Source organism: Canis lupus, chromosome 31 (assembly GCF_003254725.2).
Source record: "Canis lupus dingo isolate Sandy chromosome 31, ASM325472v2, whole genome shotgun sequence".
Taxonomy (NCBI): domain Eukaryota; kingdom Metazoa; phylum Chordata; class Mammalia; order Carnivora; family Canidae; genus Canis; species Canis lupus.
In genome coordinates, this window is record NC_064273.1 from 36,969,129 (window position 1) to 36,993,232 (window position 24,104).

Here is a 24,104-nt window from a genome sequence, read left to right on the forward strand (position 1 = left end):
TTTTGCTGGGGTATCTATATAAATACTCCTGCACCTTCCAACTGCACATCTCTGCGAGGCCAAATTTCCTTCACATACATCATCTAAAACAATATACCACGACAGACTGAACACAGAAGCAGATATGAAAATCCAGCCATCTCCTCTTAAGCTACATATTAGAGACTTGCAAAAGTGTGAAACATTTTATTCCTCTATTTTTTGAATTTGTTTTTCCTAAAATACACTTTTAAAAAATTTTTATTTATTTATGATAATCATACAGAGACTGAGAGAGAGGCAGAGACATAGGCAGATGGAGAAGCAGGCTCCATGCACGGGGAGCCCGATGTGGGATTCGATCCCGGGTCTCCAGGATCACACCCTGGCCCAAAGGCAGGCGCCAAACCGCTGTGCCACCCAGGGAACCCCTAAAATACACTTTTTATATCATCAGAGAATACTATGGAATAGGTTTCTTTTTTTTAAATATTTTATTTATTTATTCATGAGAGACACACAGAGAGAGGCAGAGACACAGGCAGAGGGAGAAGCAGGCTCCATGCAGGGAGCCCGACGTGAGACTCGATCCCAGGTCTCCAGGATCAGGCCCTGGGCTGAAGGCGGCGCTAAACCGCTGAGCCACCCCGGCTGCCCATGGAATAGATTTCTTAATGAAAAAAAATTCTTATTTTTAAACTTTTTAAAAATTGTATTTATTTATGTGAGAGAGAGAGAATGAGCAAGGTGAGAAGCAGAGGGAGAAGCAGATTCCCTGCTGAGCAGGGAGCCTGACATGGGGGCTCAATCCCAGGACCCTGAGATTATCACCTGAATTGAAGACAGATGTGTAACCAACTCAGCCACCCAGGCACCCTCCTAATGAAATTAAATCAATTAATAAAAATCTTTTAAAAGCAATTTCTTGGTTTGATTCTCTAATGCCATATGTGTTCATAAGCCAAAAGCCAGCTGGGAAGAGTGGCAGGGCAGTGTCTGGCTGGCACAGCTCAGGGCTGGGTAAAGGGATTCATTCCAACTGCTCTGGGGAATGTAAGTCCAAATTTCCCAGTTCTTCATATTTAGGAAATGCCTTATCTTATAAATTTAACCTCTTGAGTATTTCAGGAGGCAGGAGGGGAGAGACAGGAGCTAAAGAAACTCAGAACCAAATGGTCTTTAAAAAATCATTGATACCATCTTACACCCACTAGAATGGCTACGACAAAAACAAAAACAGAAAATAACCAGTGTTGGCAAGGATTTGGAGAAATTGGAGCCTTCGTACGTGGCTGATGGGAATGTAAAATGGTGAAAAACAGGATGGCAGTTCCTTAAAAAATTAAAAATAGAACTGCCATATGATCCAGCAACCCCATTTCTGGGTATATACCCAAAATAATTGGAATCAGGGACTCACGAACTGGAACAGATATTTGGATACCCATGCTCTTAAAAACAATTTTTAAAAAACTTTTTTGGGGCCCCCGGGTGGCTCAGCGTTTGAGCGTCTCCCTTTAACTCAGGTCGTGACCCTGGGGGTCCTGGGATCAAGTTCCACATCCGGCTCCCTTCAGGAAGCCGGCTTCTCCCTCTGCCTGTGTCTCTGCCTCTCTCAGGAATAAATAAAGAAAATCTTAAAAAAAAAAACCCAACACAACGCTTTTTGTTCATAGCAGCACTATTCACAATAGTCAAGGGGTGAAAATAACCCAATTGTCTTGTCCATTGGTAGATGAATGGATGAGTAGAATATGGTATATGCAAACAATGAAATATTATTCAGCCTTAAAAAGGAAAGAAATCTACATGGAAAACCAAGTCATTGAAGAAAGAAATTGTAGAAGACAGAAAGATCTGGAAAGATGTTCTGTGTTCATGTTAAAATGTCCATATTACCCAAAGCAATATACAGATTCATGCCCTATCACAGGCAAGCCCTGTCCAATCTCAATAACACTATTCACAGTAGAGAATCTTAAATTTTGTGTGGAACAGAAGATCCCGAATAGCCAAAGCAATCTTGAGAAAGGATAAATCCAAAGGTAATCACCCTCCCTGATTTCAAATATATTACAATGTTGTACTAGTCAAAACAGTATGGTGCTGGCACAAAAACAGGCACCTAGCTCAGTGGAACAGAACACAGAGCCCAGAAATAAGACCATGCATATAAGATTAATTAATTTATGACAAAGGAGGCAACAATATACAATGGGGAAAGGACGGTCTCTTCAATAAATGGTGCTGGGAAAGCTGGACAGCCCCATGCCAAAAAAAAAAAATATATATATATATATATATGTATGTATGTATATATATATATAGACCACTATCTTATACCATACACAAAAATTCACTAAACATGGATTACAGGCTTGCATGTGAGCCCTGAAACCATGAAACTCCTAGAAGAAAACAGAGGTGGGGCAGCCCAGGTGGCTCAGCGGTTTAGCACCGCCTTCAGCCCAGGGTGTGATCCCGGAGACCCAGGATCGAGTCCCACGTCGGGCTCCCTGCATGGAGCCTGCTTCTCCCTCTGTCTGTGTCTCTGCCTCTCTCTCTCTCTGTCATGAATAAATAAAATCTTTAAAAAAGAAAGAAAAAAAAAAGAAAACACAGGTGGTGAGCTACTTGACATCGGTCTTACGAGTATTTGGATCAGATGCCAAAAGCAAAGGCAACAAAAGCAAAGATAAACTAAAAAGGTTTTGCACAAGAAAGGAGACCTATGGAATAAAAAGACAACCTATGGAATGGGAGAAAATATTTGCAAATTACGTATTTGGTACGGGGTTAATACTCAAAATATATAAAGTACTCATAAAACACAATAACAAAAAACACACAATCTAATTTAAAAATGGACAGATGGAAAAAAAATGCACAGATGGGGCATGTGGGTGGCTCAGTTGAGTGTCCAACTCTTGATCTCAGCTCTGGTCTTGGTCTCAGGGTGGTGAGTTTAATGTCCACATTGGGTTCCACTCTGGGTGTGGAGCCTACTTAAAAAAAGAAAAAAAAGTAAAAAGAGAAAGGTATGCCTGGGTGGGTCAGTGGTTGAGCATCTGCCTTTGGCTCACAGCGTGACCCAGGGGTCCTGGGACTCTAGGATCACGCCCTGGGCCGAAGGCAGGCGCCAAACCACTGAGCCACCCAGGGATCCCCGGTCAGGTATACTTTTTATAAATTTATGTATTTATTTATTTGACAAAGAGAGAAAGACTGGGTGAGTGAGAGCACGAGCGGGCTGGGGGTCAGAGGGACAAGCAGACGCCCCACCGAGCAGGGAGCCCCATGTGGGTCTTGATCCCAGGATCCCAGAATCATACCTGAGCCGAAGGCAGACGCCCAACCGACTGAGCCACCCAGGGCTGCCCCCCTCAAGTGTACCTTAATAAAAGCAATGTGTGTACGGAAAGGCCGACCTGTCACATGTGACAACACAGACATCACAGAGGACCCTCGGGGACGTTATGCCAAGGGGCGTGAGCAAGAGGCTTTCGAGCAATGGTTCGACTGGGTCACTCTTCGTAAAAAACAGCAAAGAGAGGCGCACTTCTGCTTATTGGTTCCATCTCTCAGACCAGGGAGGGGTGCACGGCTTGGCTGGCAGCTTCAGGTGCAGGTGGGTGGGCTGTGCCCCCACCTCCCCGGGCCCCCGACCCTGGGCAGCAGCGGGTGGGACAATCAGCTGGACTCTGCGGGGGCTTCCGTGTTGTGAGTTTTGTGACTTCAACGAGAAACAGATTTTTGCAAAAATGACACCAGACAATGCCTCTTGCCTCTGAAGCTAATTTAGAAACGGGCTGGGCAGGCCGGGAAACCAAGGCAGCCGTGGCGTCAGGAGTTGCTGGCGGCCCGGTCACCCGGTCACTCGCTGCTGCCATGGGCAGAGGAGGCCCGCCCTGGTCGGGCTGAGACAGAGGCACCCTCAGCCTTCCGAGAGCGACAGAGCGTGGCCGGCCAGCTTCAGGCCCCCTCCACTCGCCAGGGTTTGGGTGGTGACCCGGGTGCGACCTCGAATACCTGCTCGGTATTCCCCCCCCCGCGGGTGGTTCAGGGGGGCAGGCTTTGCACAGGGGAGCCCTGGGGGTCGGGGCCCCGCATGGAGCCCTCTCCCGAGTGGATTTGAAGTTCCCCACCTGGTACCTACAGGGAATAAGGATCACTCTTCCCAGAAAGGCTGGCTCGGGGTCTCTGGTGGGAAACTGCTTTCTTTAGAGCTCAGCCTCTGGGTTACCCGCTTCCAGCTTTTCCTCACCTGGGAGCTATTCTACAGCCCAAGATGTGGAGAGCAGACACCGATGCAGGCGACTTTTGCCCGTGGGCATGAAAACCACGGCGTGGGGGGTTTTCCGTCCTGACTCACCCCACACCTGCCTCCCAAGCCCGTTCTGCACAATTTGCAAGTCCACGCCAATGTTCCTGGCCCATAAGTGTGTCTGCCCTTCACGCTTTCCTTTGAACTGCTTGCGATGTGGGAAACAAAGGCAGAAGAGAAACTATTCAACGTCCTGACTGCCTACAGCCCACCGACAAGTCCTTGAAACAGGCAGAGTGGCCTCCCTCTAGGGAGTCACCTCCTCGATGGTGACACTTTGCTCAGGGCTAAAGGCAATCTTAGCCCCACCCCGGGGGACCCTGCAAGTCTGCTTTCACATATAACAATTCCTTTAGAAATGTCCTTTATCTCTACTCCCCGAGATAGGTGTTGGCGATCATCCCCAACACACGGGCCACCCAAATCCACCTGGAGGGTCTCATGCCTCAGGTTTTATTAGACGGTAATAAATGAGTTTTTCCCAACAACAGCGAAGCCCCTTGAGATCTTGGAAACCTTGCTTCCAAAATTCTTCAGAGACTTACACTCTCCCTCACTCCTCCCAACTTGAAAGTGTATCATGGGCCACTCCTCGTGACCCCAGGGCAGCTCTTCCTGCCTACGGGTCCTGACCCCATGCTTTAGTAAAATCACCGTTTTTTTTTTTTTAATATTTTATTTGTTTATTTATTTATTTATTTATTTATTTATTTATTTATTTATTTATTGGAGACCCAGAGAGAGAGAGAGAGAGAGAGAGAGAGAGAGAGAAGCAGAGACACAGGCAGAGGGAGAAGCAGGCTCCATGCAGGAGCCGGATGCAGGACTCGATCCCAGGACCCCCGGGTCACGCCCTGAGCCAAAGGCAGATGCTCAACCACTGAACCACCCGGGTGCCCTAAAATCACCTTTTTCAACCAAAGATATCTCAAGAATTCTTTCTTGGCCCTCGGCTCCGAAGCCTAAGCCTTTCCCCCATCGCTCGCACCATCTTACCGGTTCTCCGGGTTGGGAGTCAGGAAGGCGGGCGTCTGGCACACGCTGCCTGTGGACCCGCACGAGGCTCAGGATTCTTCCTTCGGTTCACAGCTTGTTGGACATCGGTCCACCCTGCATGTGGCCGCGGCTGCCGTTCCCCGCCGCGTTTTGCTGGGATCCTTGAGGGATGGTGGTGAGGACAGCGTCTCCTGATCTCTTAGGACTTCACTGTCGGGATCGTTCTCTCGAGAAAGCCAAGGCTTGGGAATAAAAGTGTGCGTGTTGGGACCCCTCCTCCCAGCCGGAGCTCTTCACGAGCTCTGCTAGCCCGGCGCCCCCAGCACTTTCCATCTGCAGCCCCATTTTCCCCTCTGTGCAAGCCTCTCAGACAGGTACCGCGGCCCCCCCTGCCCCCCTGAAGACAGGGAACTGAACCCTGGAATGAAACTGCCTCCTGGGGTTTACCTGGCAAGTGGCAAAGCCAGACTTTGTACCCGGACTGCGGGCTGCAAGCCCAGGGCTCCTTTGACCATACCACAAGCGTCTCTCTCTAAGATATTTATGTATTGATTCATTCATTCATTCATTCATTCATTCATTCATTCATTTGTTTTAGAGAGAGATGAAGAGAGATAGCAAGCAGAGGGAGAGAGAGAGAATGTCCAGCTGACTCTGATGAGCACGGAGCCCAATGTGGGGCTTCATCTCACAACCCCGAGATCATGACCTGAGCCAGACTAAGAGTTGGATGTTTAACCCCTTGAGCCCCCCGCAACTGTCTCTTTAACACGGACAAGGAAACTGTCTCGTGTGAGCAGCCCCTGAGTGGCCTGCTGGGATCCTCTCCTCCTGGAGGTCCTGTCTTCATGTGATCTCCCCTCGAGTGTGAGCGGGACCTGGGACTTTCTTCTCACCAATAGAGTACAGCAAAAGTGATGAGATGTCACTTCTGGGATGCCCGGGTGGCTCAGTGGCTGAGCATCTGCCTTGGGCTCAGGGCGTGATCCCGGGGTCCAGGGATCGAGTCCCGCATCGGGCTCCCTGCATGGAGCCTACTTCTCCCTCTGCCTGTGTCTCTGCCTCTCTCTCCGTGTCTCACATGAATTAAAAAAAAAAAAAATCTTAAAAAAAAAATGTTATTTCTGTCTTCCTAGCAGACTCTGTTCCTTGCTGGCCTTAATGAAGCAAGCTGCCGGTCATGAGTTCCCCCCATAAAGAGGTCCAGGTGGCAAGAAACTGAAGGTGACCTCCTGCCAAATGCCAGCAAGGAGCTGAGACCCTCAGACCATCCGCCCACCAGGAAATGAGCCCTGATAACAACCATGTGAGCTTGGAGATGGATCCATCCCCAGTGGAGCCTTCCAAGGAGCCCCCCAGTCCTGGCTGGCACCTGTGAGACCCTGAGGCAGAGGACCCAGTCAAGCCAGGCCTGTATTCCCGAGGAGCAGAAGCCGTGAGATGATAAATGCGTGTTGTTTGGAGCCACTAAGTTTGTGGTAATTTGTTACAAAGCGATGGATTGCTAATACACCGGGTCTTAGACACCTTCATTCATGCGTTCGGCAAATACTAGTTTGTCAGGCACCTGTCCAGGTGCTCAGCATCCATCAGTGAAGTGAAATTCGTGCAATGAATTGTAAGTGTAAATTCTAGTGTTTGCATGTGTCTGGGGTGGTGGTGGTGGTGAAACAGTAGACGTAGAAGCAGGCTCCCTGCAGGGAGCTCGATGGGACTCCATCCCTGAGCCAAAGGCAGACACTCAACCCCTGAGCCACCCAAGTGTCCCGGGGGCACAGAATCCTGCAGGTCCCCTTTGGCTACTACTGTAAAGACTTGGCTTTTACGGTGAATATGATGGGGAGCCTCCAAGGGGTTGAGCTGAACAGTGACGTGATCTGACTTAAACACTTTTAAGGTTTTATTTACTCATTTATTGAGAGAGAGAGAGGAGCAGACTCTCCGCTGATCTGGAGCCCGATGCGGGGCTTGAGCCTAGGATCTTGGGATCACAACCTGAGCCAAAGGCGACTGAGCCGCCACCCAGGTGCCCCCTGACTCATATTTTTAAAAGAATCACCCCATCAGGGCAGCCCTGGTGGCTCAGCGGGTTTAGCGCCACCTTCAGCCCAGGGTGTGATCCCAGAGCCCTGGGATCGAGTCCCACGTCGGGCTCCCTGCATGGAGCCTGCTTCTCCCTCTGCCTGTGTCTCTGCCTCTCTCTCGGTATCTCTCATGAATAAAAAAGAAAAAAAAAAAAAAGATCATCCCATGGTTGCAGCCCAGCACTGCTGGTGCCTTGGGGCCCCTGTCCACCCATGCAACCTGGGGCAGTTTATACATCAGCCACCCTGGCTGCCTTAATTAGCTTAGAGACCTGCCCTTATTTTTTTTTTTTAAGATTTTATTTATTTATTCGTGAAAGACCCAGAGAGAGGCAGAGACAGAGACACAGGCAGAGGGAGAAGCAGGCTCCATGCAGGGAGCCTGATGTGGGACTCAATCCCGGGACTCCAGGATCACGTCCTGAACTGAAGGCAGGTGCTAAACCGCTGAGCCACCCAGGGATCCCAAAACCTGGCCTTATTTTTAAGTGGTTTTCTCGCTCATTTTCCTTAGTGATGCCTCCAGATCCTAGCCATCCGTCAAGACCAGCTCAAGCCCTGCCTCCCCCCACCGCCTGCAGCCTTAACCTCGAGCCGTCCCCCACGCAGGGCATTAAGTACCTTTGTGCCATTAGTGGTGAAATCTTGGAATACAGGTGAGGCCCGGAGCCGACGACCAAGAAAGGATTCCGGAGGCGTCTTTGGTGCAGAGTGGGGGGTTTATGGAAGCCCGGGGATGGGCCCGTGGGCAGGAAGAGCGGCGGCCCGGGGCCTGTGAGGGGAGGCTGGTTACACACCTGGGAGTAGGGAGGGGTTTGAGGATGGCGTCCTCTCGAAGGAAGCTTGGAAGCAAGGTTTCCAGCAAGGTTTCCTGAGGGGCAGCTATTGTTGGGCAAAGGTCACTTATTACCCTCTAATAAATCCGAGGCATGAGACCCTTCAGATGTGTATCGGTGGGCCGTGTGCTTGGGGATGATCGTCAACATGTATTGTGGGGGTTTAGAGATAAAGGACATTTTTAAAAAAAGATTTTATTTATTCATTCACGAGACACACACACACACAGAGGCAGAGACACAGGCAGAGGGAGAAGCCCATGCAGGGAGCCCGACGTGGGATTCGATCCCAGGACTCCAGGATCAGGCCCTGGGCCAAAGGCGGCACTAAACCGTTGAGCCACCAGAGCTGCCCGATAAAGGACCATTTCTAAAGAAATTTTTATATGTTAAAGTAGACTTCCAGGCTCCTGGGGGTCGGGCTGAGGTTGCCTTCTGCCCTTAGCGAGGTATGAACATCCAGGCAGCTGAGTCCGTAGAGGAAGGTCCCTCTGCCTTTTCAAGGACTTGTCGATGTGCCTTGTCCTCAGCTAGTCCTCCGTTCCCTCATCATAATCATGACCCTTGGGAAAACAGTAATAAAGTTTAGGGGGGGAAATGCAAGAAAAGCCGGAATGGCTGGGTACCTACAAATGTCCTTTATGTTTGGGAACACTCGGTCCTCAACGTGAGGGCGGAGGCCGGGGGTGGAGGCTAAAGGAAGCAAGGAAGCATCGCCCCTCTAAGGCTCCATACCTAATTTTGAATTATTCTTCCTAGAGAGCCCCCCACCCCCCACACGTGTGAGCCTCAGTGGTGAAATTTTGGAGTATAGGTGAGGTCTGGAGCCGACGGCCAAGAAAGGATTCTGAAGATGTCTTTTTTTGCAGAGTGGGGAGGCTTTATGGAGGCCCGGGGTCGCACCCCTTGGCAGGAAGAGCGGCTGCCCCGGGGCCTGGGTGGGGCGGCTATTTATATGCCTGGGAGTCTGGGAGGGAAAGGGAGATTTCAGAAGAATTGTCATCTGCTAAGGAGGACCTAAGATGCGGGAGGCCTTGCCATTGTCACGTTGAAGATTGCTTTTCCCTCAGGCGAGGCATTAACATGAAGACAATTGGAAACTTCCTGAAGAATGTCACACATCCCACCCTGGCCGGGGGTCGTTTGCGGGTTATCAGCTGGGCTTTGTCCTCAGCGAGCCCTGCTGCTCAGCATCAGGGCTGCAAAAACTGGAGGTGATTGCTGACGGCGCCCCAAGCCCTTTGTCTCCCACCCACCCCTGAGACACCCCCCCCCCCCCCCCGTGAAAGGGAGAAAGGTTAGCAGATCAATGGGGTACAGTGAGGAAACCAGAGCACAGAGGCCACAGGGTTGGTGAGCGGAGCCCCGGGGCTCATGGGCCTTGTGACCTGTACCGGCTGTCATGTGACCCCACACACCCAGGTCCTCTCTCCGGGTTCCAGAACCCCTGCAGAGCGCGCTCTTGAGGGAGAGGCGGGTGGGGAAGGATGGCCAGCCACATCCCAAAGCCATGTGCCCCCCCCCCCCGCCCCCTCCAGTCTGGTTCAGTCTTGATGGATCCTCATCTTCAACTTCCTCCGGGAGGCCTGGCTCTCCCAGTTCCACCAGCCCTACGTTAAGAGGCTCTACAGCAAGCTGATTCGTAGACGTTATGTAACCTTATATTTTGTCTTCCATGTGCATTCTTCAGAGAGTGAACTTGGCATTTTAGGTCTCGTGCACGTGTTTGTGGAAACATGGGACAGGTGTTTTGAAAACACCTATGAGCTGGATTTGACCTTTTCCATCTAGAGGAGGTTCACAGTACTCTTGCTGAAATGGTGAGGGGGGGGATGGTCTTGGAGACCAACATGAATGAGATTGTTAATGCAAACCGATGCACATGATGGGCCACCTGGGTGGCTCAATGGTGGAGCGTCTGCCTTCCCTTCAGGGCGTGATCCCGGGGTCCCGGGATTGAGTCCCGCATCGGGGTCCCCGCAGGGAGCCTGCTTCTCCCTCTGCCTGGGTCTCTGCCTCTCTTTCTGTGTCTCTCATGAATAAATAAAATCTTTTTGTTTTTTAAGGTTTTTTATTTATTTATAAATAATCCAGGATCACGCCCTGGGCCGAAGGCAGGCGCCAAACCGCTGAGCCACCCAGGGATCCCCTAAATAAATAAAATCTTTAAAAAAAATTTGATGTATGTGATAAACGAGAAATCTGAGGCTGGCTAGCGGGAGCTGGAGCCGGTGCTATATCGGCTGTGAAGAATATGAATCTTCCTCGGATCCCAAGAAATATCACCATTGGTGACTTCAGTATAAAAGTGCCAAATCTGCCCACTTAGTAAAAAAAAAAATTAAAAGGGCCACAGTCCCAGGTGAAATCTAGGGGCAAAAGTCATTTAAGCTCACCATGCAGCTGTTCACCAAAAATAGAGACAGCCTTAACTTCTGCTCTTGGATGTAAGCCAACACACCGTATAGAAGTCGTGTAAAACCGGGATGGAAGTCTGATGTCGCTTTTCTCGCTCAGCGGCTTTGAAGGCATCGGGCGGTTCCGGTGTGATACTTGTTTCCTTTCTGAACTGCATTCCTACGGCTACCCAAGGCTCGCCTCTGTGCTGTGGCAACTGTGTTTCAAAAAGTGTTTGAGACATTTCTTTAAATGACGTAGGCTCCGAGATGTTGGGTGTTCTGCGCGCATCAGCAGGGCAGCCTCCCGGATCCCAGGACCCCGGGGTCACGACCTGAGCCATAGGCCCTCGCCCAGCCGCCGAGCCACCCGGGGGCCCCGCGCATCCGCAGCTCGCACTGCCCCCCCACTCCGTGGGGTCCCCGCAGCCGCCCCCCAGCACAGGCCCCGCTGCAGCCGTCCCCGTAAACCGCGGAGCCTCGGCGGCTGCAGCGCGGCGCTCCGAGGGTCCACCTGCGCCGCAGGTCCCGCCCCGCGCCCCGAGCTGGGCACGGACTGCACGGCGGCCCCGCGGCCCGCACGCCAACCCCCGTTCTCCGAACCCCGGAGGGCGCGGAGGTCACCCCGGGGCGCGGCCGGCCCGCCCACTGGGGCCCCGGGGACAGGTGCGCTCGGGGCCCGGCGCGGCCGCTGCAGCCCCGCCCGGGGGCAGCGGGCGCACGTGCGCACCCGCCCGGGGAAGGCGCACAAAGGCGCCCGCGCGGGGCCCGCCGGCTCGCACCTGCGCCAGGTCGCGCCCCGGCCGGCCCGATGGTCCGGCCCGCCCTCCCCGCCGGCCCGCGGCCGATGGTTCCGCCCACCGCGGCCCCGCCCCCTGCTGCATAGTCATGAGGCCGGGCCGCTCCTCGCCCTCCCCGGCGCGCCCTGCTGGGGGCGGAGCCCGGCGCGGGCGCGAGGCGGGGGCGGGGCCGGCCGCCGGCCGCCCCCGCCTCGCTCCCCGCCCCCGAGGCGCCGGCCCCGCCCCCCGCGCGCCGGCCCCGCCCCCGCGCGCAGGCCCCGCCCCGCGCCGCCGCGGCGCAGGGACGGGGCGGGGCCCGGGCGGCGCAGGCCCCGCCCCCCGCCTGAATATTGATGCGGCGCGCGTCGGCGTCGCCCTCCTCCCATTGAGCGAGGCTGTGTCGCGTGGCCCAGCGTCGGCGTGACGGTTGGACGCGGGCGCGGCACTGCGGGTCCCGATTGCTGCAGCCGCTTGTCAGTGTGATGAAGATTGGCACCCAGGTAAGCTGTCACTCAAGCGCTCCGCCGCCGCCGCCGCTCCGCCGCCCCGTCCCTATCAATCACGCCGGCCCGCAGGCGCCGCGGCCGTCGCCCCGCCGCCGCCGCCCGGGTCCCCGCGGGCCGCCATCGCCCGGGAGGGCCGCGCCGGACCCGCCGCCCGGGGCAGGGGGCGGGGAGGGGGCGCGGGTGGGGGAGGGGAGCCGCGGCCGCGGGGAGGGGCGCAGGCGGCCGGGCCGGCGCGGGGGCGCGCCCCGCTGGGGGTTCCGTGTGGCTGGAGGGACGCGGAAATTTCTGGAAGGCGCCGCCGCTGCCGCGCGGGCCCCGCTGCGAGGCGCGCGCTCCCAACCGTCCCTCTTGGAGCGCGGCGCGCGGGCCTGCGCGGGCGGGGGCGCGGGGGCGCGCGCGGGGGGCGGGGCCGGGCGGGGGCGCGGGGGCGGGGCCTGCGGGGGCGGGGCCTGCGGGGGGCGGGGCCTGCGGGGGGCGGGGCGGCTCGGACCCCTGGAGGCGGGCCTCGGGAGCGGAGGGCAGCGGGGAGCGGGGCCGGGCCGCGCGGTGGCCCCCGGGGCAGGGCGCCCCGGTTCCTGGAATCGGCGCAGCGGGCGGGGCGCGGGCGCGGGCGCCGGGAGGTGCGGGGCAGGGGCAGGGGCAGGGGCAGGGGCGGCCGCTCGCTGGCATCCGCACTCCTGCTAGCGGATCGTGAGTCACCCGCGAAGAATTAGGAAAAGTTGAGTCCGCCTTGCCCGGTGCGGGCGGCCGTGCCCGGGGCCCCGCAGGCTCGCCGCCCGCCGGCTCGGAAGAATTAGCTCTCCGCAGAGGCGCCGGGGCCTTAGGGAGCGGGTACTTCCCCAACTTTGGGGTGAACGACACCCCCAGCTGCAGTGGGGCGTCGGGTCGCAGCCTTTTCCAGTTGAGGCTGGAGAGGGGACTCCACTGTGCGAACGCGACCCGGCGTCTCGGGTGCATCACATAACGCCCCGGGCGTGTGCTCCGAACGTGCCGAGGGAGGCTCCGGGCGGAATGGAAACGCCGGCCCGTGCGCTCGCGGGCGGTGCCCCCCCCCCCCCGGAGTCGTGCGCCGGTGGATGGGGAAGGTGGATGGGGAAGGTGGCGGGTGGACCGGAGCCACCCCCGTGCCCTCGGGGTGCTGGGCGTGCTGGGCGTGCAGGCCCACGTGGGCTCGCGTCGCGGGAGGGAGGAGCGCTGGCCTCCGCAGCCCCCACCGCAGCGCCGGAGCCCGCACAGTGCTCTCCTACCAGCGGGACCGGGCGCTTCCCTTGCCAGAGACTTGTTTATTTTCTTAATTGTGTTTATTTGTTAATGAGAAGCACAGAGAGGGAGGGAGAGAGAGAGAGAGGCAGAGACCCAGGCAGAGGGAGGAGCAGGCTCCACGCAGGGAGCCCGACGTGGGACTCGATCCCGGGACCCCGGGGTCACGCCCTGGGCCGGAGGCGGCGCTAAACCGCTGAGACCCCCCCCCCCCCCCCCCCCCGGGCTGCCCTGTCAGAGATTTAAAATTGGGAGTTAGAATCGGTGAAATATGTGCATGAAAATGTAACTTGAAAGCTTAGCCTCCCGTGCTGAGGATTTAAGTGTCCACAGGCTGCTTGCGTGCGGACACATTTTGTTGGGTTCCCGTCCACTGGTTTCCATGCACTTACGCTTGTGTGTGTGTGTCCGCGTGTTACAACTTGAGGGAGGTACTGCAGGGGAGCGCTGGGAAGGTGCTGGTGCGAACGGCAACATTCTAGCTGTAACTTTCACTTTTGTTGCAAACTGTTAACGCGCTGGAAACTGTTTAGTAGGAGAAAGGCTGAAACCCTGGGGTGAGGTAAAAGCCTGTGCCTCCTGGGGCTTTTCGCCTGGCCTCTGGGCTCCTCGCAGAAATACTGTAGAGAAAATAGGATGGAGGAGAGAGGCCTTATATTGTGTTGAAATACAGTTACCAAGATATTTTTTTTAATTTTTATTTATTTATGATAGTCACACAGTGAGAGAAGAGAGAGAGAGCGAGGCAGAGACACAGGCAGAGGGAGAAGCAGGCTCCATGCCCCGGGAGCCCGACGTGGGATCCGATCCCGGGTCTCCAGGATCGCGCCCTGGGCCAAAGGCAGGCGCTAAACCGCTGCGCCCCCCAGGGATCCCCAGTTACCAAGATATTGAAGCAAATCTATGCCCAGGTTGCTCAGGCGCCCTCTGTTCGCTCACTTACAACAGGTGAAGTCCCGGCTTCAGCGATTCTTTGTGGAGCAGTGACCAGCAAAACTGATAGTTGGAGGTGTCTGTGGCAGCTCTAGTGCTTTGTGAAAATCTCTGTAGTTTCTGTTGGGGACAAAGTCACAGGCACTGCTAAAACTCCCAGCATTTCACGTCTTCTTTTGTGATTGGGTGCTGAATTTCAGCGAGAGGTTATTGCAGACAAAGACGTGATGTGTTTTCTCATCCAGGTGCGCGAAGCCCAAGGTCAGAACGTGTGCAGTGGACATCAGTGCCCTCCCATCACCCATTTGTGGGAATATGTATGTGCCCTTGTGTTTCCTTCCTCCATGGCTGTCCTGGTGGCCAAAGGGGTGAGGGAATAAAAGTGCAGAGGAGGGAGCTCACAGCTTAGCAGTCTGGGGTCAGCATGGGTGTGGGGAGAGCTGCGGCAGCCACGGTAGGGGGGGTAGGGGGGGTGGGGGGAGTGCCATCTTATGCCACCACCAGGATCAGTTGCTGTTTTGTCTTGGACAGTGGAGATAATAGTGTCAAAAACGTTCAGTCTGGGAATTGTTAGAATCGACATTTAAGAGCCGAGAAGCCTTGATATGGTAGAGGCCTGGCTGCAGGGCCTGTCTGATGAGGCTACACCTGCCATACCATCAGGCGCCCCTTGTTTTGAGGTGTCAGCCCCACCACGTTAGTTACTGTTTCTGGAAAGTTGGTTCACACAAGCCTGTGTGACATCACAGCAAACGTGCTGTCTGACAGGGTAGTTTGAAACCGGTGACTTGGAAGCACTGTGGTTCTCAGGGTGCCGGGGGTGGGGGTGTTGGGGTGGGGGTAGAGCAGCTTCTGAACTCTCTAGGATTCCTTAGGAGAAAGGTTCTACAGTGTTTTCAAAGTCTTGAAAACTGACCTACCAGGTTACAAGACTGAGAGTCTGTGAGTAGAATTTTTTTTTTTTTTTTTTTTACTTTTATTTATTCATTCATGAGAGACACAGAGAGGCAGAGACGGAGGGAGCCCGATGCGGGACTCCATCCCAGGACCCTGGGGGCACGCCCTGAGCCAAAGGCAGATGCTGAACTGCTGAGCCACCCAGGCGCCCCTTAAATTCATTTTCTTATCCTGAGTTTTCCTTTAGGTGATAGCACACAGGTCCTGCCTCCTCTCCCCGTAGGGTACGCCGCTCAGTGTGGCTTGTGGGCGCTCCTGCCTGGGGGAGCTCCCCACCACCCAGAAGGCGGGTGTAACTTCGTGCAGCCCCTAGCCCAGTGCAGCCGGCTGGCCGCAAACGCCTTTCTCTTTGCCGTCTGTGAGCGATGCGTACACGGTGATAAGCGGCTGTGTCAGGTCTCGAGGTGGCAGGGAGCAGGCTGGCTGCGATTCCTGGGGTTGAGGGTTACACAGCAGTAAGGAAAATAGGAATCTAGTGGGATCCCGGGGCCCACAGAAGGGTCGGCAGCCTGGCAGGAGTCTGGGCCTTCCCGGTTGGGTTGGACTCTCCCCTGCTGCCTGCCGCTCTGCACACGCTCTGCACACTCCCCGGCAAGGTCCCCTCCCCGCAGCCTGGGGCCCAGCACCACCGCTCATCCTCTTCCTGTTTCTCGGCGTGTGCACCCCGGGGAGACCCGCTGCCTCTCCCTCCGCCTGCCTCCCAGGCGCTGACGCCCCCTGACCCACCGGCTGGGTGCTGCTCGTCCCCTGCCTGGCCTGGGTGGGCAGCTCCTGCCTTCCGCACAGCACCCTTCCCAGCGGAGGTTGGGTCGCCCCGGAGGGCCGGTGTGTGGGTGGGTAGGTACTGTGATGCAGGTTCCAGCCGGAACAGTCTGAACAGACTTGGGAAAATAAAGCTTCATGGGAGCTTGGCGAGCTCGCAGTACGTGAATTTTAGCTCTGCGTTCTTTTAAGTTGGGTGTGTATGTGTCCTTCCCCCACCACCAAGAATGTACTTTAGCAGAATTTCTTGCAGCGTCAGTGCAAACGCTTCTGTGCCCTGTAGGGCAGGGGTTCTCAACTGTGAAACTCCTGACATTTGGGGCCAGATGCTTCTGTGGTGTGGAGGCCGTCCTGTGCATTGTGGGCCGTAGCAGATGCCAACGGGAGCCTTACTTCCAGCTGTGACAACCAAAATGTCTTCACATATTGCCAAATGTCACCCTTGGTTGAGAACTCATCTGAAACGGCATTTCCCAGAATGTAGTATGTGGAAGCGGAGTTTAATGGGATGTGCATCTGTATTTACATATTGTTATTTTGTATCGTATTTGTAGCCAGCATTGTTCTGTATGTTTCCATGTACTTATATAACCCGCATGTTTCTCTTTTAAAAGATGTATCTAAGATCTCCACATAGTTTTGTGATTCTATTGTTTGTTTTCTGCTTTGTGGCCATGTCTGATGTTGCACAGCCTTTTGAGCATTTAAGTTTTGATATCTTCTCTGTTTTTTCCATTATTCTCTGGCCTGCCAAGCTCAGTGCTGGTGAGATCACAGGGGATGTGGGTAGGAAGGACGGTACTCCTGGGTCCATTTCTAGGAGCACACGGCGCCCCGGGAGGAAGGATTGTCCCTGTGAAAGGGCCCTTGCTTTGAAGAGTCGGCTTTCTTATTTTTCATAAAGTACTCGTTAACTCTTAATAACAAGTCCCTCATGAAGGTTTTAAGTGTCGGTTTTTAATGATGCCGATGATAGTCACAGTCGGAAAAGCCAAAGGTGTGGTGTGATTTTAAATTCTCCCAGCGGTCTCCTGAGACCATCCAGCTCCGAATTTACCAAAACGGGCGCGTTGTTGGCTCAGGTTGAGTGTCTGCCTTCAGCTCAGGTCATGGTCCTGGGGTCCTGGGGTCCTGGATCAGCAACTCGGATCCCTGCTGGGGGGTGGGGAGGGGGAAGAGTCTGCTTCTCCTTCTCCCTCTGCCATTCTCCCTGCTTGTTCTCTCTTTCTCTCTTTCTCAAGTGAATAAATAAAACTTAAAAATTACTAAAACAGATTCTTTTGTTTTTAGAGACTTTATTTATTCATGAGAGACACCCACAGAGAGAGAGGCAGAGACACAGGCAGAGGGAGAAGCAGGCTCCTCGCAGGGAGCCTGATGTGAGACTCGATCCTGGGACCCCAGGGTCACGCCCTGAGTCGTACGCAGATGCTCGACCGCAGATGCTCGACCGCTGAGCCACTCAGGCGTCCCACCAAAACAGATTCTAATACCATTAAAACACCTTTGTTATTGGAACTTTTCTGTGACTTTAATGGATGTGGGGACCTTTGGCTTAGAAAAGGTTTTAAATTTTTTTAAATTAATTAATTTAAAAAGATTTTATTTATTCATGAGAGGCAGAGACACAGGCAGAGGGAGAAGCAGGCTCCCTATGGGGAGCCTGATGCTGGACTCCATCCTGGGACTCCAGGATCACACTCAGCCAAAGGCAGGTGCTCAACCGTTGAGCCACCCAGAGGTTCCTTTTTTTTTTTTTTTTTTTTAAATACAGAGTTTGTTTTAACAGGATTTAGTATCTGATTTTATTTGAATATTATTATTATTATTAAAGATTTTATTTATTTGATGGAGAGAGCACAAGTAGGCAGAGTGGCAGGCAAAGGGAGAGGGAGAAGCAGACTCCCTGGTGAGCAGGAAGCCCAACATGGGGCTCGAACCCAGGACCCTGGGATCATGACCTGAGCCAAAGGCAGATGCTAAGCTGACAAAACCACCCAGGTGCCCCTTTATTTGAATATTAAACTTCAAGAGGTATCTCCCCAAACCTTGTTTGAAAAATAATTTCTTGATGAGTATTTCCCTCAATATGAGTTGTGGACTGAACACCTCCCAGGGAAGAGGGCTGTGAAGCCGGAATGGAGGGCAGCGGACGGGTGGCCTGTGCTGCTCAGCTGCAGACACTGATGACTTCCCCACACGCAAAAGGGAAAATCCTTGAACCACAGTGACAGTTTCCTGAAAGGTATCTGTGAAAAGATCTCTTTTTAAATAAGAATTTTGACAGTTTTCTTGGATTCCTCGACAGCTTTCTTAGCTTTATTAATAAAAAGGCTTAGGGATGCCTGGGTGGCTCAGCGGTTGAGCGCCCGCCTTTGGTTTTGGGCATGACCCCGGGATCCTGGGATTGAGTCCCCACATTGGGGTCCCTGTGAGGAGCCTGCTTCTCCCTCTGCCTGTGTCTCTGCCTCTCTCTCTCTCTGTCTCATGAGTAAATAAATAAAATCTTAAAAAAAAAATAAAAAAGCTTAGTTTGAATGCTATGGTTGGCAGTCCTGTGCTGGCTACATAACCGGCTCTTCTAGAGACAATAAACCTGAAATTCCCCTAGAATTTCTTGCATTTCTTGATCGGTGGAATTGATCATGCTCCTTAGTTAAAGCAGCTTTTGAGAGCAGCTGTGAAGTGGCCCCCTGGGAAAATAAACCCCTTGCTAAGTCTGGCAGCTAGGGACGGATGGGGCTGCTCCTCCTGCATCAGGCAGTGTAGAGTCACTGAAAAATGCAAATGACTCCATGTCACCAAAACTGAGTTAGCAGATTTTAGATGGGTTAAAAATAGTATAGTTCAATTTTTAAAGTATCACATGTCTGTTTTGGACAGCTATACTCTAGGCCAGGGGTTGGCAGGGACAGTCCCACTGTGGGCTGTTCTTGTGTGGCCCTGGGGCCATGCATTATACATTTCAAAGGGTCATAAAAGAAGGAAAGAAGACTACATGATGAAGATAGTATGTGGCCCACAAAGCCTAAAGTTTACCTAAAATCTGGCCCTTTATGGAAAAAGTTTGCTGACCTCCACTCAGTTCTGAACTGAAATGTGGAAGTTGGTCTGGATCTAAATTGATAAAGTTGCATAACTCTGTTGGGGATAAACGAATAACAAAAGGGAAGAATTAGGATAGTTTCCCTTGGTGGACTGTCCCCTGCTGGGGCTGGTCTGTGATATCATCTGTGTAAAAACACGGCTGTGTAAATAGCTCTTAAACCAGAATTAGAATCGTGAAGGCTTCCATGTGACTACATGCTGGAAGCTAAATCTAGAAGTCTGCTTTAGTGACTAGTTCCTGTTGCTTCTGTGCTCAATTGTTTTTCTCTGTTGTTGGCATCTGAGCACTGGGAAACCTTGCTTCACTGATGAAGTCAGTACATAGGATTGAATTTTCTCCTGGGTTCCACTGCCTCTCCCAGAAGCGGTTGTTCTGGGACCCCAGATGCTGCTGGGAAAGCGGGGGTGGAGGGGTTCCTTGGTCAGGAGCCTCTCCTGTGGGTAGTGCCCCCTGTGTGGGCCGGGCTCAGGGATTGAGTGTGTGCTGGGTGCAGGGATTGAGGGCGGGTGGGCCCTGGGGTGTGGGGCTGGGCTGGGGCGCCCTCGCTGTTCTTTGGTTGTTCTTTCTAGAATCCCCCCAACCTTTTTGTTTGCTTGCTTTCAAATCTGTTTCAGCATTTCCTTTGTAAAAGGAAAAAAAAAGGGGGACTAACAATCTTCAGCTCCTTTATAACAGCTGTCTTCTCCCAGATGTTTTTAACCTGTCTGTATAATGTCAAGTTAACTTGCCTGAGGATGCGCTATACCTGTTGTGGACTTAAATGTTTGTTTCTCTGTTTCAATTTTAATGTCAGTCCAGTATATCCTAAGAATATAACCTTTAACGGTTTTAAGTTTAAAAAAAAATATCATTTTGTTTGTTACTTTCCTTGTTTTTTAAAAATATTTTATATGGGGATCCCTGGGTGGCGCAGCGGTTTGGCGCCTGCCTTTGGCCCAGGGCGCGATCCTGGAGACCCGGGATCGAATCCCACATCAGGCTCCCGGTGCATGGAGCCTGCTTCTCCCTCTGCCTGTGTCTCTGCCTCTCTCTCTCTCTGTGACTATCATAAATAAATAAAAATTTAAAAAAAAATATTTTATATGAATTGACTTCCAAGTGGATAATTTAGTTAATTGAATTTGCAAGGAGTGGAAAACATTATGGAACATTCCCAGTATCCCTGCCTTCAAGCTTAAAAGAGTGTTTTTCTAATGTAATTTTTAATGTAATAAATAATACTGAAAGTGACGATTATAGTGCAAATAAAATATTTAAATATTTTTTCTTTTTACTTATATTCTTGATAGGGTGTCAGTTAAATTATCTGAAACCTGTTTAGACTAGTGAGAATAATTAGATGTTCAAAATAGTTAATGTAATATGCTTTGCTGTGTTTGATGTGGCTCCTCATTAAAAGGAGGCATCACACTACTGTACTAGGAGTATATAGAATATTAAATGTGTGGATGTGTACATAATGGTATAATACAGGTTACATGGCATTATTGGGAATGAAGCATTACAGCTAAGAGAAACCCACAGACGATAAAGTTTAACCTTTAAGTGCCCTGAAATTCATTTTAAGGGGTTAAAAATGTTCCAAAATGATCCTAGTTGTGTTTGCCCTCCCAGACTGTTCTGTATGCACAACCAGCACTGAGCTTGTTAAGGACACAATGTCCCAGCCCCTTCTGCTAGAGGACAAATTCATGGGTGGAAGTACAGAGAATGTAAGTGTATGTTTTGTTGGTGCAGCGAGGACTGTTAGAGCCATGGCTTGGGATGCTGGGGTTAGTGTTGATTTTGGGTGGTTTGAGAGCCGGCAGTAGAAGACCGAAGGGGGGCTGTGGGATTCCCAAAGTACCAGAGGGAAGTGAGCACAAAAGAACTTCATTTCAACAAAAGTGTGTTAAGAAGAACGAAGAGGGGTGCCTGGCTGGCTCAGCCGGCAGAACGTGTGATGTGTAAGATGAACTTCCATCTTGGGGCTGTAAGCTCAAGCCCCACTTTGGGTGTAGAGATTACTTGAAAACAAAAACTTAGTAAAGGAGAAGGAAACAAGGAGGTTTACTTGGTGTATTAAAGCCAAACAACTAATAGTAGATGGCATGAATAACCCCAAAGATATCAGTAACTACAATTAATGTAAAAGGGTTTAAATATCCTAGGTGATGAGAATTCCAGACTTAGGAGAAAGGTGAAATCTAGTTAAATGCTATATGTAAGTGATACATGTAGAACACAGGGAAGTGGGAAACTAAGGGATGGGACACTGTATCAGTCTTATCCAAAAGAAAGCAGGTTTAGAAACGTTAAACTGGACACAACTAGATTCAATTTACAAAGCTCTAGGGGAATACGTCATATTACTCAAAGGTATGGCCAATAACTATAAACTAATGTAACAGTAAAACTTTCCAAAATAGAGGGTGATGGTTCTGTGTGTAAAGGGGAGGACTCTCATGTGACTCTTGGCTAGCTGCAAACTAAGTAGACCAAAAAGGAGAAAAGATATGGAAGGGGAGTTCTTAACCTGACTGTTGACATTTGGGGCCAGACCATTCTTTATTAGGGAGCCACCCTGTGCTCTGTAGGTTATTTAACAACATCCCTGGTCTCTACTCACTAGATACCAGTAGCTACCCATCTCCCTAATTGTGATAGCCAGAAATGGTTCTGGATGTTGCCAGATGTCCCTGGGGAGCCAAATGACCTCCAGTTGAGAGCCACTGATACAAAGGATCTAAATAATGCGGCCAATAGGGGGGATGCCTGGGTGGCTCAGTGGTTGAGCAATCTGCCTTTGGCTTAGGTCGTGATCCCAGAGTCCTGGGATCAAGTCCCGCATCAGGCTCCCTGCAAGGGGCCTGCTTCTCCCTCTGCCCATGTATGTCTCTGCTTCTCTTTGTCTCTCATGAATAAATAAATCTTAAAAAAAAATAATGTAGCCAATAGATATGTACAGGAATTTGTACCCAACAAACATTAAAATATGGATTCTCTTCATTTACATGGAACATGGAACAAAACTGACCACATATAGGCCACAGAGAAAAACCCCAAGTTTCAAAAAGTAAGTCCTGTGGGCCAGATTCTCAGACCATAATGTACCCTAGTTATGAACTTAAGAGTGAAAGGATAGCCAAGAATAACTCCCTGAAAATGTTAGGACCCCCTTCATTATATCTCTTGGATTAAAGAGGAGATCGAAAACTATTTTCAGACAGTATAAGTGAATGGGCTACATACCACAAGCATGGGATCAGGCAAGAACAGTTCTCAGGAAAAAGAAAATGTATAACTGAAATGTATTAGAAAACAAGAGAAGTAAATGCATTCAACTTTCAACTCAAGAAGCCAGGAAAATAAAATAAATCAAAGAAAATAGACACAAACCTATTTTTGCTTTTTGCAAATCTGATTAAGAAGAAATGAGACCGCAATATTTACAGAGGTGATCTAACTGCACATCTGAAGTTATAATAATATAACTAATATACCACATACAATTTGTTGGCAACACTTCTGAAGAGTTGTGGATGGTTTATGAGGAAGACGTAAGTGACCAGAATTGACCTTGGAGGTGGAAAACTTCCTCCTACAGACCAGCTTTAGATGAAATTGAGAAGCTAAAGATTTATCTGTTTAAAAAGACACTAGAGGGGCACGTGGGTCGCTTAGTCAGTGAAGCATCTGCCTTCAGCTCAGGTCATGATCCCAGGATCCTGTGAATGAGCCCTGCCTTGGGCTCCCTGCTCAGCAAGGAGCCTGCTTCTCCCTCTCCCTTTGCCTGGCACTCCCCCTGCTTGCTTTTTCTCTGTCATGTAAATAAAAAGACACTAGGAGCCATTGTGTGAGTTCGATTAAACTTTGTATAAATTGTAGCAACCATCAACTTGATAAAAATATATTTGTCATTATGTTACACGGTCAAGGTTTTCAGGGTAAAGAAAAGACACACAAGTATGAAGTCAAAGTAGTTAGGTAAATACCCTGTAATCCCAAATTTGAATTGTAGATATTAGTGTTAATGTGTTTTGGGAAAAAAAAATTTTTTTTAAATTTTTAATGAGAAAACATTTCCTGTGTCCTCTGAAAAGCCTAGAAACAGTGACCAAGCAGTAGCAGTGAGCACCCATGGCATCTAGATTGTGGTCTCTACATATCATTTCCCACTGAAAGGAATCAGGGCCCTATGAATGGATGGGAAAGTCAGAGTTTGGTGTAGAAAATGAACAAAATGAGCCTGGAGTAGCTTGTTTTACCTGAAAGCAAGAAAGCTATCGAGAAACAGGGTGTATTAAAGGCTCTAGGATGGGCAGCCCGGGTGGCTCGGCAGTTTGGCGCCGCCTTCGGCCCAGGGCCTGATCCTGGAGACCCGGGGGTCGAGTCCATGTCGGGCTCCCTGCATGGAGCCTGTTTCTCCCTCTGCCTGTGTCTCTACCCCCCCTCTCTGTTTCTCATGAATAAATAAATAAAATCTTTTTTAAAAAAATAAAGGCTCTAGGAGGTAACTAAAGGGGCTTGCATTGGCCAAAGATGGGATAATTTGGAACATCAAAAAATATATACATTTTTTTTTCAAAGTTAAGTTGCTCTCAACTTTTTTTTTTTTAATTTTTATTTATTTATGATAGTCACAGAGAGAGAGAGAGTGAGAGGCAGAGACACAGGCAGAGGGAGAAACAGGCTCCATGCACTGGGAGCCCGATGTGGGATTCGATCCCGGGTCTCCAGGATCGCGCCCTGGGCCAAAGGCAGGCGCCAAACCGCTGCACCACCCAGGGATCCCAAAAAATATATACATTTATATAAAACTGTACTTACTTTTTAAATGTTCAAGCCCATGAGATCATAATGTACTAAAAACAGCCTCACTGGTCACTATTGGAGGATGCTGGGGAACCAGCACATTATTCTGAGAGTTGATAGCTCAAGGTAAAGAAGCAAGCCTGGGGATGCCTGGGTGGCTCAACGGTTTCGCGCCTGCCTTTGGCCCAGGGCGCGATCCTAGAGTCCCGGGATCGAGTTCCGCGTCGGGCTCCTGGCATGGAGCCTGCTTCTCCCTCTGCCTGTGTCTCTGCCTCTCTCTCTCTCTCTCTCTCTCTCTCTCTATGTCTATCATAAATAAATAAAAATAAATCTTAAAAAAAAAAAACATAAAGAAGCAAGCCTTAAGGAACCCCATCACTGGGGCTGCA

General features: G+C 51.4%; 1 protein-coding gene and 1 long non-coding RNA gene across 7 annotated transcripts in view; one reads left to right on the forward strand and one right to left on the reverse strand.

Moving 5' to 3' along the window:
- Positions 1–7,805: 7,805 nt before the first annotated feature.
- On the reverse strand, positions 7,806–11,474 carry LOC112669178 (uncharacterized). Its single transcript, XR_003142113.3, has 3 exons — positions 11,398–11,474; positions 10,616–10,833; positions 7,806–8,782 (listed from the first exon to the last, which is right to left on the reverse strand). It is a non-coding gene; the product is annotated as an uncharacterized LOC112669178 (long non-coding RNA).
- A 279-nt stretch (positions 11,475–11,753) lies between these two features.
- Positions 11,754–24,104, forward strand: part of PKNOX1 (PBX/knotted 1 homeobox 1) — a 62,296-nt gene continuing 49,945 nt past the window's right edge. For 4 of the 6 annotated variants that reach the window (XR_004811018.2, XM_025462084.3, XM_025462086.3 and 1 more), the window contains exon 1: positions 11,759–11,894. Coding sequence is in view for 1 of the 6 variants with exons in the window: in XM_025462089.3 (XP_025317874.1) it covers positions 11,877–11,894 (18 nt within the window). In the remaining 5 variants the exon portion in view is untranslated. Of the gene's footprint in view, positions 11,895–24,104 lie in introns of all 6 variants that reach the window. The other 2 variants (XM_025462087.3, XM_025462089.3) reach the window with 2 other exon arrangements.